Here is a 14,588-nt window from a genome sequence, read left to right as displayed (position 1 = left end):
TGTGGTCAATTAATCTATAACAAAAGAGGAAAGAATATACAATGGGGAAAAGACACTCTCTTCACTAAATAGTGTTGGAAAAAGTGGACAGATACAAAAAAATACCTTGATCATTTTCTTACACCATATACAAAATTAAACTAAAAATTAATTAAAGACTTAAATGTAACACCCCAAACCATAAAACTTCTAGAAAAAAACCATAGGCAGTAAATTCTTTGACAATGCTCTTAGAAATATTTTTGGATATTATCTACTCAAGCAAGAGAAACAAAAGACAAAAAAATTAGACTACATTAAACTAAAACATTTTTACAAAGGAAACCATTAACAAAATGAGAAGACAACCTAATGAATGAGAAAATATATTCACCAATGATACATCCAATAAGTGGTTAATATCCAAAATAGAAACGAAACTTATACAACTTTGCACTAAAACAAACAAACAATCTGGTTAAGGAATGGACAGAAGACACAATATAATACACAGATGGTGTATTATATAATTGTACACCTGAAACCTGTGTAATTTTATTAAGGAACTAGAGGCCTGGTGCACGAATTCGTGCATGGGTGAGGTCCAGCTGGCCCGCCCTGATTGGGGTTGATCGGGACGGGCTGCCTGGGGGCAGAGGACACAGGAGGTTAGCCAGCCAGTGCAGCCCCTGATCAGGGGCGGGGCTGGCCGGGGGTAGGGCCTGTGGGCGGTTGGCTGGCCGGCCCTAACCCCTGCTCGAACTCCTGGTTGAAGGGACAATTTGCATATTAGGTTTTTATTATATAAAAGGTCACCCCAATAAATTCAATAAGAAAGGGAGGGAAATGGACAGAAGATCTGAAGAAATATTTCTCCACGAAGCACATATTGATAGCCAGCAGACATATGAGAAAAGATGCTCAAAGTCACTAAACATCAGAGAAATACAAACTAAAACTACAGTGAAGATATTATCTCCTGTCAAAATGTCTATCATCAATAAATCAACAAACAAGTGTTGATGTGGAGAAAAGGGAACTCTCATGTACTGTTGGTGGGATTGCAAATTGGTGCAAGCATTATAAATAACAGTATGGAGGTTCCTCAAAAAATGCAAAATAGACTGATCTACCATAAGCCAGCAATACCACTTCTGGGTATTTATCTGAAGAAATCCTAAACACCAATTCAAAGAGATATCTGTAACCCTACATTAACTGCAGTGTTATCTTCAATAGTCAAGATATGGAAGGAACCTAAGTGTACATGGACAGACAAATGGATAAAGAAGAGTTAGCACATATATACAATGGAATATTACTCGGACATAAAAAATAATAAAATACTACCATTTGTTACAACATGGATGGACTTAGAGGGTATTATGTTAAGTGAAATAAATCAGTTAGAGAAAGACAAATATCATATGATTTTACTTATATGTAGAATCTAAAAACAAACCAAATGGACAAACAGAAACAAATTCAGAGATACCAGGAACAAACTTAGAGTTGAGGGACTTGGTGAAAAAGTGAAGGGATTAAAAATTACAAATTGGCAGTAACAAAATAGTCATGGGAATGTAAAGTACAGCATAGGGAATATAGTCAATATTGTAATAACCATATGTTATAGTTATATATAACTATGATATATATATATATATATATGTATATATGTGTACATATGTATATATGTGTATACATATATATATATAATTACTAGAGGCCTGGTGCACGGAAGGGGGATACCTCAGCACAGCCTGCGCCCTCTTGAAGTCCAGGACCCCTTAGGGCAGTGGTTCTCAACCTTTCTAATGCCGCGACCCTTTAATACAGTTCCTCATGTTGTGGTGACCCCCAACCATAAAATTATTTTCGTTGCTACTTCATAACTGTAATTTTGCTAGTTATGAATCGTAATGTAAATATCTGTGTTTTCCGATGGTCTTAGGCTGTACAGCAGCGGTTCTCAACCTGTGGGTCACGACCCACAGGTTGAGCACCACTAGTAGGGTCGCCACTAGTAGGGTCACGACCCACAGGTTGAGCACCACTAGTAGGTGGGAGTGCATTGACCACCAGGAGGCAGCTCCTGATTTGAGCATCTGTCCCTGGTAGTTAATGTGCATCATAGTGACCGGTTGTTCCAATGTTTGGTCGATTTGCAAATTAGGATTTTATTATATAGTGTACACACACACACACACACACACACACACACACACACACACGCTAGGGGCCCGGTGCACGAAATTCATGCACTGGGAGTCAGGGGTCCCTCAGCCCAACCTGCCCCTTCTCACATACTGGGAGCCCTCAGGTGATGTCCTACTGATGGCTTAGGCCCTGCGCCCCACAGGGAGCGTACCTAAGCTGCAGTCTGGCCTCCCTTTGTGGGAGGCAACCGGGCTGGTCAGGGGAAGGCACCAGCCCCATCACCCCACTGCTGCAGCCACTGTCAGTCACCGCAGCCACTAAGGTGTTTTCATCAACACGGACTCCAGTCCCTTCACCATGAAAAAATGACAACTTTCTTTAGGCATTTTCAAGACGTGGCTTTCATAGGATATGCATTTCTTTATTTTTTATTCTCACCTGAGGTTATGTTTCCATTGACTTTTAGAGAATGTGGAAGAGAAAGGGAAAGACAGAGAAACACTTTGATTGGTTGCCTCCTGCATGAGCCCTGATCTGGGCCCCGGCCAGGGAGGAGCCTGCAACCTAGGTACATGCCTTTGATCAGAATCAAACCCAGACCCTGCTGTCTGCAGGCTGAGGCATTATCCACTGAGTCAAACCGGCTAGGGCAGGATATGACATTTCTTAGCCCTCCAGCAGCGGACCTTCATTTTTGTCTCCAGAAGTGTGGTGGAAAAACCCTAGATCACATTTTTGGATTCTTATTACCCAAGTTACTAAGAATATTACCAGTGGCATACAGGAAGCTTAGCCAATGTGCAGTCAGAAAAGGTGTTTCCTCTATAGTTCACACCAATGGAGGGCTGGGCCCTGCCCAGGCCTAAAGCCTCTGGCTGAAGCTTTAAGCCTGGGAAAGGGACCTCCAGCTCCCTCTGATCACCGGCTCAGCCCCTGCCCAGGCCTTCCCAGACCAAAAGCCTCTTGGGCAGGAGTGGACCCCCAGCTCCCTACAATCAATCGCAGGGGGTCGGCTCCTGCCCAAGCTGAAAGCAGACCCCCAGCTCCCTGCCCAGGTGATCAATTGCAGGGGGTCCACTGGTGCACCAGGCCAAAGCAACGCCCAGCTCCCTGGGATCAATGGCAGGGGGTCCGCTGGTGCACCAGGCCGAAGCAACCCCCAGCTCCCTGGGATCAATGGCAGGGGGTCCGCTGGTGCACCAGGCCAAAAGCCTCTGGCGGGGGCTTTTGGCCTGGAGCCGGAGCGGACACCCAGCTCCCGGATTTTGATGGCAGGGGAGCTGGGTGTCCACTCGTGCACCAGGGAGGCTTTTGGCCTGGAGCTGGAGCGGACACCCAGCTCCCCGCTTTCGATGGCAGGGGAGCTGGGTGTCCACTCGTACACCAGGCCAAAAGCCTCCGGCGCCTCTCAATGGCCGGATAGGCCCGCCCCCTGCGCCTCTCATCGGCCAGATAGGCCACCCCAAGTCCCGCTCCCCAGCCTCCCACCAGCCCAATCGTGGGCGTAGCAGAGTGATGGTTATTTGCATATTACCCTTTTATTAGGTAGGATATATATATATTATAGTGCTAGGTGGGTATTAAACTTATTGGGAGGATCTCCAGAAATTTAAATAAATGTCTAAGCACTCTTCTGTATACTTGAAATTTAATATTAAATGTCAACTGTAATTTAAAAAGTAAAAAAAACCCACACTTTTTAATTAAAAGAAATTAAAGTAGTATCTGACATAATGTTTTGCTCAAAAGGGTTTTTATCACATCTATCTGTTTATATCCAGAAAGAAATGAGGCTTCTACTATAATATACTGTAAAGTGAATGTAGATATAATCCACCTAGCAGTTAGATTACATTGAAAATGTTACAAATACAATACAAAGATATATGGTTAATTTTAAATTCAGTTAGTATGTGCATTTCATGATGTATATATAAAATGTACCACTATTAAGTCTCTTTTATCCAGTACTGATCAGTTAAATTCTTTAACTAGGAACTTTCCCTAAAGCATAAAGATTCCAAATACACTCAATTCAAATTGTTATTTGTGAATAACAACTGAGCAGTAAATCAAGACAGAAATCATTTATATCTGAATCAAATTTGGTACTTACTTTGATTCTGTGTAGGTTTTGACTGATTGGAAAGGTCTTCATTTTCTATATAAAAATTAATAAACAAGAAGTTAATTTCAAGTTTTAGTCAAATTATTTAACACCATAATAATAATCAGCGACTGGAGCCAAATAAAGAAAAACCCAGGATATGTATGTATACTATGTTAGAAAAAACCACTTATGGCAAGAGGAGTTGGGGAGGAAATAAGTAAGAATCGTAGTAGTAACTATATATAGGATAATAGGATCATGAATAATTGATCCTACACCACTCGCCACATTTCTCCTTCACTTGTAAGGTTTTGAATAAACATTGTCATATTATAGATATACTAGAGGCCTGGTGCACGAATTCGTGCACCAGTGGGGTCCCTCAGCCTGGCCTGTGGGATTGGACTGAAACCAGCTCCCCAACATCCCCCGAGGGGTCCTGGATTGCGAGAGGACACAGACCAGGCCGATGGACCCCACTGGTGCACGATCGGGGCCGGGGAGGGAGGTTGACCAGTCGGAGAAGGACCGCAGGAGGGCTCCAGAGTGTGTCTGGCCTATCTCAATTAGTCTCGATGGGCCGGACCCTAGTAGCAACCTAACCTACAGGTCGGAGTGTCTACCCCTGGTAGTCAGTGCACATCATAGCAACAGGTCGACCAGTCGACTGTCTGCCCGCTGGTGGTCAATGCATGTCATAGTGAGCGGTTGAGCGGCCTTAGCTTATCATTAGCGTATTACGCCTTGATTGGTTGAACGACCAACCAGCCGACAGGACACTTAGCATATTAGGTTTTTATTATGTAGGATTTAAGAACACTTTTTGGAAAGATGATTGCCTATATAAACCATGCAAAAGAAAGTGTAGCCTGTATATGGAATGCAGAGAGGAACCACTGTCACTGGCAAAGCTAACAGTCACTTCTGGGCACCACTCCCTACAACAGTGGAACGACTCAAAAGTGGGAAGCAGATGTTGTGTGCAGAATCCACTGCCATCTGAGGAACCAATTTTGCAAGCCATGTGGATCATTGAAGCAAACAGGAAGAAAGTGGCTCTGCCCACTTGTTGCACTCAGTTATAAAAAAGGCTCTATGCTAGGAGCTGTCAAGGAAAACTACCCTAGTTTGGACTGAGTTGAAGCCCATGAGACTGATAACCTAAACCACACTCCTTTGCACCCACCATGGGAAACCACTGGTCAAAGATACAATAGAAAAAAAAAATTACCTCTTATTGCTTGACAGTAACTGTCCAAGAAACCAATAATTCGACATGCATAAGATCCAAAGGGAACACACAAGCCCTGACATGGTCAGCCAAAAAATACCACATAACTTGTTTAAGGAACTTAATACAAACAAACAACTAGGACAGATGATGTCTATCAATTGGAGATGCAATAAAAGAAAAAGAACTTTAAAAACCTATAATACAAATTAAGAATACATATAATACTGTAAGACACAAGCAGAGAAGGTAAACACTTTATAAAAATGTGACTCCAAATTACTAACTAAAAAGAATGGTGAAGATTAGAAATAATATTACCAAAAACTAAATAAGAAAAAAAAATTGCATTGAAAATGGAAATACTACAAAAAATAGCTACCATACATGGATAAGTAAGTGACTTAGAAGACAAATATAGTGCAAAATAAGAGTATCCGAGAAAAAAGAACAGGCGAAAAACTACAAATTAAAGGAACAATAAAAACAAAATTTCCTAAACTTTAAAGACTTGGAGTTTTCCTATCCAAAGGGCTTACAGAGTTATAGGAAGAATTATAAGATACACACCTGACATCTTGTTGAAAAATATGAACTCCAAGATTAAAGGCATTTCTGAACTCTAAAGATAAGAAAACTCTTATTTGTAAGATTTCAGAAAGAAACTAAGGTTCTGATAGAGAAAAGAAAATGAACTGGAATTGGTTTCTCACCTATAGCACTATGTGTGCCCTTTTTGAAGAAAGCACTTGAAACATTTTCCATTAAAAGAAAATTAGAATGAACATATCAGGAAAGGAAATCAAAGAACAGAAGAAACAGTAAGAAATAAATTCAGAGGCACAGAAATAAAAATGCATAGAATTCCAAGAAAAGATAAATGGATAAAAAAAAAGGGAGCAAATATGAAGTCAAACGGTGGAGCGTAAAACAGTTTTTTTTAAAGTTAATGTATACTGACAACCATAAAGAATATGAAGGTGATCACTAGCAATGAGAGATAAAATTTTAAAGCTAAAAACCTGTTATCTATATACCAGAGGCCTGGTACACGAAATTTGTGCACTGAGGGGGTGACCCTCAGCCCAGCCTGCACCCTCTCCAATCTGGGACCCCTCGGGGATATCCTTGCAGGATCGGGCATAAACCGGCAGTCGGCCATCCCTCTCACAATCCGGGACTGCTGGCTCCCAACCGCTTGCCTGCCTGCCTGATCAGCCCCTAACCACTTCTGCCTGCCAGCCTGATCACCCCCTAACCACTCCCCTGCTGGCCAGATTGATGCCTAACTGCTCCCCTGCCAGCCCAATCACCCCCAACTGCCCTCCCCTGCTGTCCTGGGCACCATAGTGGAAGCCACACAGAGCAGCAGCTGAGGGAACTATGGGAAAGCTGGGGCTGAGGGAACTCTGGAAAAGCTGCAGGGAGCAGCAGCAGGGACCTGCTCCCCGGTGGGGCTGAGGGAACTCCAGCGGCAGGTGTGCCCCCTGGCACGGCCGCGGGAACCGTGGCAGCACGTGCACGGAGGGGCCGTTGGACCTCCTGAACCCGCAGGGCCGCGGGGACTGTGGTGGCAGGTGCACAGAGCAGCTGGACTTGCACCCGCTGTGCATGCTACCATCTTGTGACAGCGTTATGGCATAAGGGCTAATTTGCATATTACCTATTTATTATATAGGATATATTAGTAAAACCCTAATATGCAAACAGACCGAATGGCAGAACAACTGAACAACTGGTTGCTATGACGTGCACTGACCACCATGGGGTGCGTGCAGAACATGGCGGGCGTCAGCAGCAGGCGTCAGAGCGCGGAACATGGTGGGCATCAGCAACGGCAGGATGGTGTAACAGGTTAGCGGGGGCACCAGACCAAGGCAGGGTGCCAGTCGCTGTCATTGGGGTGAGCCTCTGGTGGTTACTGAAAACTATTTGCTCCCACACACCATGGTCCCACTGGGTACTTGTACCTCCAGCCGGAGCCAGCCCCATTCGCACCTGTAGCCGGCGCAGGAGCCACCGCTCACACCCGCTTCGCGCGCCTGGCGCCAACCCCAATCGCTCGGCACTGTCAGTGGGTGTGAGCGGTGGCTGCCAGCCCCCATCACACCTCAGGGCTTCTCCACCTCCCCATGCTCCAGAGGGGCAATCAGGGCCGGCAGCATCTTCTTGCACCCTCTGCCAGGGACCGCCCCGCTTACACCCGCAGCCGGCTACAGAGCCTCCACTCGCATCTGCTACCAGCGCCCGGCACCAGTCCTGATTACTCGGCAATGTCAGCAGGAGCAAGCAGCGGCTGCCAACCCCAATCACCCTGAGGGCTTCTCCACCTCCCCCTGCTCCTGAGAGGCGATATGGGCAGCAGCTGCCGCTCGCACCTGCTGACGGCAGTGGACTCGCTCACACCCGCTGATGGCGCCAATCCCAATTACACTGTACCATCAGTGGTGCGAACGGGGCTGGTGCCATCAGCGCGTGGGAGTAGCAGCAGCAGAAGCGTGACTGCCAGCAGACAGGGGATCAGGGGCCGCGACTGGTAGAGACCGGGCTGGGTCGTGGAGGATGGGCCGAGACCCCCCGCCCCTGTGCCCACAGCAGCCTTGCGGCCCACAGTTCCTTTCAAGGTGCAAAAATTCGTGCACTGAGTCCCTAGCACAAGAATAATAATGAATAAAAGTAAAAAGGAAGGGAAAAATTAAAAAATAAGAAAAAATATTTAATTTCACAGTTGTTTGAAATTCCTATTAAGTCTCTTCACTGATTTAATAAACAGAATCCATTTATATATAATTTGTAAACCAAGTAACCTACCAAATAAACAAATCTCAAAAATATTTGAAAATAAATATACAAGCAAAACACTTTTGTAAAATAAAAACAAAAATGAGTTAGGACAATATTAGTAAAGCCTGGTAAAGGAAATATTATAAAGTATAACTCAGCTGACTTTTTTTATGCCTAGGAAACTCAAAATACTTTTAAGATAAAGACAGGCCCTAAATGGTTTGGCTTAGTGGATAGAGTGTATATTTGTGGGGGAGGGACAGCTATACTCCAAGAGACTGTTGGGGACTGCCGGACCGGGCTCCCCTGAAATGGCAGCCTACACTGCTGCTGAAATCTTTCCTGGAGTGACTGGCTCTGCCACAGAGACCGCGCCATCTCGAAGGGGAGAGTGGCTGATACCGGAAGCCTATACATCCGGGGACTCTACAACCACAACACCTAGGCACCAGCTGTGAACCCAGGGAACACGGGATCTCAAGCAGCGTGAATACACGGACTCGGATGAGCTATGCACCTTCTCATGGAAAGGTCAAATTTCACCTAGGGAAAGGAGAGAGCTACATTACCAGACACCAGGAGAAGATAGATCATGGGGTGACAAAGAAACAGCCCGCATATAAAAGAAAAGGAGGCATCAATGAGAAGGAGGCAAGCAATATGTCAGAGAAAGAATTCGGAGAAATGGTCATAAGGTCGCTGAAAAGAATTGAAGACAAATTCAACAATTTGTGTAAGAACCAAGACAAAACGAAGAACTAAGAAGAAATGAAAAACAACATAGCTAATATAAAGAACTCAATAAAAAGCATCAACAGTAAACTAGAAGTAAAGGACTGCATCAGTGAGCTAGAAGACAAGGTACGAAAAAAAAACCCAGGCAGAGCAGCATCTAGAAAAAAAACTTAAAAAACAGGAGGAGAGTCTAAGGAAATTTTGGGACAACACGAAATGAAACAGCATCCACATAATATGGGTGGCAGGAGGAGAGGAAACTGAGCAAGGGATAGAAAACCTGTTTGAAGAAATAATGACAGAAAACTTCCTTGATTTAGGGAAGAAAAAACCCCACACAAATCCAAAAAGCTCACAGAGTCCCAAGCAAAATGAACCCAAAAAGAACAACACTAAGGCACATTATAATTAAAATGGCAAACACCAATGACAAAGTAAGAATCTTAAAAGTGGCCAGAGAGAGACAGAAAGTTACCTAAAAAGGATCCCCGTCAGACTAGCGACTGACTTCTCAACAGAAACACATCAGGCCAGAAGGGAATGGAATGAAATATACAACATCATGTAAAGGATGGGTCTGAATCCAAGAATACTGTACCCAGCAAGGCTATCAATCAAAATTGAGGGTGAAATAAGGAGCTTCACAGACAAAAAAAGGACTACGGAATTTATTACCACCAAACCAACAATGCAAGAAATGCTAAAGGGTCTGCTGTAAAAAGAAGAAATAGGAAGGGAAGAAGGAACACAGACGTAAAGAATAAAAATGGCGACAAACAAGTATCCATCAGTAACAACTTTAAATGTAAATGAATTAAATGCCCAAATCAAAAGACATGGAGTAGCTGAGTGGATAAGAAAACATGACCCATATATCTGCTGTATACAAGAAACCCACCTTAGAACAAAGGACTCACACAGACTGATGGCGAAGGGATGGAAAAAGGTATTTCAGGCAAATGGAAATGAAAAAAAAAAAGCTGGGGTAGCAATACTTATACTGACAAATTAGACCTCAAAGTGAAGGACATAACAAGAGATAAGGAAGGAAGCCAACAAGAAGGTATAACTCTGGTAAACATATATGCACCCAATACAGGAACACCAAAATACATAAAATTTCTGGAGGATATCAAGGGAGAGTTTGACAGCAATACAGTCATAGTAGGGGACTTTAATACCCCACTATCACCATTGGACAAATCTTCTAAACAAAAAATCAGCAAACAAACATCAATCCTAAATGACTCACTAGATCAGATGGAAATAATTGACATCTTCAGATCATTTCACCCCAAAGCCACAGAATATACATTCTCCTCAAGTGCACATGGGCCATTTTCAAAGATAGACCACATACTGGGTCACAGGCAAATCTCTTCAAATTCAAGAAGATAGAAATCATATCAAGCATCTTCTCAGATCACAATGGCATAAAACTAGAAATCAACTACAATAAAAACAATCAAAATAATTAAATACCTAGAGGCTAAATAGCATGCTACTAAACAATGACTGGGCTACCAGAGAGATCGAAGAAGAAATAAAAAGCAACACGGCAACAAACGACAATGAAAACACAGCTATCCAAAATCTATGGGACACAGTAAAAGCTGTCTTGAGAGGGAAATTCACAGCTCTACTGGCCTACCTCAAAAAATAAGGAAAAATGATAATAAATTATCTAAACCTACAAATCAAAGAGTTAAAAAGAGAGCAACAAGAAAAGCCCAGCAAGCAGAAGGAAGGAAATAATAAAGATCAGAAGGGAGAAATACGACATAGAGACCAAAAAAAAAAAAAAAAAAAAAGATTAACAAAACCAAGAGCTGATTCTTTGAAAGGATAAACAAGATTGATGAACCTCTATCCAGGCTCACAAAGAAGAAAAGAGAAAGGACCCAAGGAAACCAAATCAGAAATGAAAGGGGTGAAGTAACAACCAATACCACAGAAATACAAATGATTCTGAAAAAATACTATGAACAACTCTATTACAACAAAATGGACAACCTAGATGAAATGGACATAATTTTAGAAAAATACAGCTCCCAAGACTGAACAAAGAAGAATAAAAAAATCTGAATAGGCCAATAACTACTGAAGAAATTGAACCAGCGCTAAAAAATCTTCCAGCAAATAAAAGCGCTGGTTCAGACAGCTTTACAGGGGAGTTCTACCCAGCATTCAAAGAGGAACTAAAACCTATCCTCCTCAGACTATTCCAAAAAAATTCAAGGGGAAGGCACACTTCCAAGCTCTTTCTATGAAGCCAGCGTTACCTTAAACCCCAAAGCAGATAAAGACACCACAAAAAAGGAGAACTAGAGGCCCATATCCTTGATGAACACAGATGCTAAAATCCTCAACAAAATTCTAGGAAATCGGATTCAGCAATACATTGCAAAGATCATACACCATGACCAAGTGGGATTTATTCCAGGGATGCAAGGATGGTACAATATCCGCAAATCAATAAATGTGATACATCACATAAACAAACTGAGACAAAAATCACATAATCATATCAATTGATGCAGAAAAAGCATTGGACAAAATCCAACACCCTTTCTTGATAAAAACTCTCACAATGTGGGAATAGAGAAATCATGCCTCAACATATTAAAAGCCCTATATGACAAACCTACAGCTGACATCATACTCAATGGGCACAAACTAAACTCATTTCCCCTAAGAACAGGAACAAGACAAGGATGCCCACTTTCACCACTCCTGTTCAACATAGTACTAGAACTACTCTAAGCCATAGCAATCAGACAAGAAGAAGAAATAAAAGGTATCCAAATTGGAAAAGAAGTAAAACTGTCCTTATTAGCAGATGACATGATACTATGCATAGAAAACCCCAAAGACTCCACCAAAAAGCTACTAGACCTAATAAGTGAATTTGACAATATAGCAGGATACAAAATTAGCTCCCAGAAATCTATGGCCTTTTTATACACCAATAATGGACTCACAGAAAGAGAAATGAAAAAAACAATTCCATTTACCATTGCACCAAAAAATTTAAGATACCTAGGAATAAATTTAACAAAGGAGGTAAAATACCTGTACTCGTTTATGGATTGATATAATCAAGATCATTAACGTGTCCATACTATGCAAAACAATCTATAGATTCAATGCAATACCTATTAAAATACCAATGGCATATTTCAAAGATCTAGAACTCTCCAAAAATTCACCTGGAATAAAAAAAGACCCCGAATAGCCACACTTATCCTGAAAGAGAAAAACAAAGTTGGAGGGATCACAATACCAGATATTAAGCTATATTACCAAACCACTGTTCTCAAAACTGCCTGGTCCTGGCACAGGAACAGATATATAGACCAATGGAACAGAATAGAGAACCCAGAAATTGACCCAAGCCATTATACTCAATTAATATTTGACAAAGGAGGTAAGGGCATACAATGGAGTCAAACAGTCTCTTTAATAAACGGTGCTGGGAAATTTGGTCAGATACATGCAAAAAAATGAAACTAGATCACCAACTTACACCATACACAAAACAAACTCTAAATGGCTAAAGGACTTGAATGTAAGATAGAAAACCATAAAAATCCTACAAGACTCCACAGGCAGCAAAATTGTAGACATATGTCATAGCAATATCTTTCCAGACAGACCCTAGGGAAAGAGAGACTAAAGAGAAAATAAACAAATGGGACTACATAAAAATAAAAATCATCTGCACAGGAAAGGAAACCATCAAGAAAACAACAAGAAAGCGCACTGCTTTGGCGAACATATTTGCCAATGATATTTACAGTAAGGGTTTAATCTCCAAAACTTACAGAGAACTCATACAACTTAACAAAAGGAAGATAAACGATCCAATCAAAAAATGGTCAATGGATCTAAATAGACACTTTTCGAAAGAGGACCTACAGAAGGCCCAGAGACAAATGAAAACATGTTCAAAGTCACTAATCATCCAAGAGATGCAAATCAAAACGACAATGAGGTACCATCTCACACCTGTCAGAATGGCTATGAACATATCAACAAACGATAAGTGCTGGGGAGGATGGGGAGAAAAAGGAACCCTCTTGCACTGCTGGTGGGAATGCAGACTGGTGCAGCCACTATGGAGAACATTATGGAGTTTCCTCAAGTATTTAAAAATGGAACTATTATTTGACCCAGTAATACAACTTCTAGGAATATATCCCAAGAAAATAGAAACAGCAATCAGAAAGGATATTGCACCCCTATGTTAATAGCAGCACTATTTACAATAGGTAAGTTTTGAAAACAGCCTAAATCCCCATCTGCAGATGAGTGGATTAGAAAATGATGGTACATCTACACGATGGAATACTACGCTGATATATAAAAGAAGGAATTCTTACCATTTGCAGGAGCATGGATGGAACTGGAGTGCATTATACTAAGTGAAATAAGCCAGTCAGTGAAAGAAAAATACCACATGATCTCAATCATTTATGGATAATAAAGAACATTATAACCTGATGAACCAAAAGATAGATACAGAGACAGTAAAGCATCAAACAGACTGTCAAATTACAGTGGGAAGGCTGGGGAGTATTGGAGGGGCGGGGGTAAGAGATCAACCGAAGGACTTGTATGTTTGCATATAAGCATAACCAATGGACACAAGACACTGGGGTGGTGGGGTGAGGGCATGTGCCAGGGTGTAGGGGAGACCGGGGGAAGGTCAATGGGTACAAAAAGGAGACATATGTACTACTATTTGTAATACTATAAACAATAAAATAAAATTAAAAAAAAAAATTAAACATAGATGGTGAAATAAAAAGCTTCCAAGGCAACAAAAATGTTAAAGTAGTATATCACCACCTAACCAGCCCTGAAAGGAATGCTAAAAGGACTGCTATAATGAGAAGAAATAGAGAAAGAAACATAGAAAAATAATTAAAATGGCAATAAATAAGTACCTACCAATAATAACCTTAAATGTAAATGGCTTAAATGGTCCAATCAAAAGACAGAGGGTGGCTGAATGGATACAAAAATATGACTCTTATATGCTATCTACAAGAGACCCACCTCAGAACAAAAGATGCACAGAAAGAGAATGTATAGATGGAAAAAAAATTTCCATGCAAATGAAAAGAAAAAAAAAGCTGACAAAATAGACTTCAAAATAAAGGCCAGCATAAGAGATACTAAAAGTCACTACTTTAACACTAAAAGAATCGATCTAACAAGAGGATATCACCCTGGTAAACATATATGCACCCAAAAGAGGAGCACCCAAATATATTAAAAAAACTTCTAGGGGAAATTAAGGAAGAGATCAACACCAATACAGTCATAGTAGGGGGTTTTAACACTCTACTGAATTCACTGGATAGATCTTGTAGATAGAAAGTTAACAAGGAAACAGTGACTCTAAAGGACACACTAGATCAGATGGATTTAATTGACATTTATAAAACAATTCACCCCAAAGCTGCAGAATAGACATTCTCCTCAAGTACACATGGGTTATTCTTAAAGGAAGACCACAGGTTAGGACACAAAAGAGAAGCCTCTACAAGTTCAAGAAGATTGAAATCAGATCAAGCATCTTTA

The 14,588-nt window shown here is 41.5% G+C and overlaps 1 protein-coding gene across 1 annotated transcript in view; it reads right to left on the bottom strand.

The window, feature by feature from the left end:
• The window catches only part of PROSER1 (proline and serine rich 1), a 73,217-nt gene that overhangs the window by 19,727 nt on the left and 38,902 nt on the right, over window positions 1-14,588 (bottom strand). Inside the window, exon 10 of the mRNA XM_079779006.1 lies at window positions 4,256-4,300. Coding sequence (XP_079635132.1) covers window positions 4,256-4,300 — 45 coding nt within the window. The remainder of the gene's footprint in view (window positions 1-4,255; window positions 4,301-14,588) is intronic.

Source organism: Cnephaeus nilssonii (assembly GCF_951640355.1).
Source record: "Cnephaeus nilssonii genome assembly, chromosome: 8".
In the NCBI taxonomy this organism is placed as follows: Eukaryota; Metazoa; Chordata; class Mammalia; order Chiroptera; family Vespertilionidae; genus Cnephaeus; species Cnephaeus nilssonii.
The sequence above is the reverse complement of the archived record's forward strand: the minus strand, read 5'-3'. Positions and strand labels throughout refer to the sequence as shown.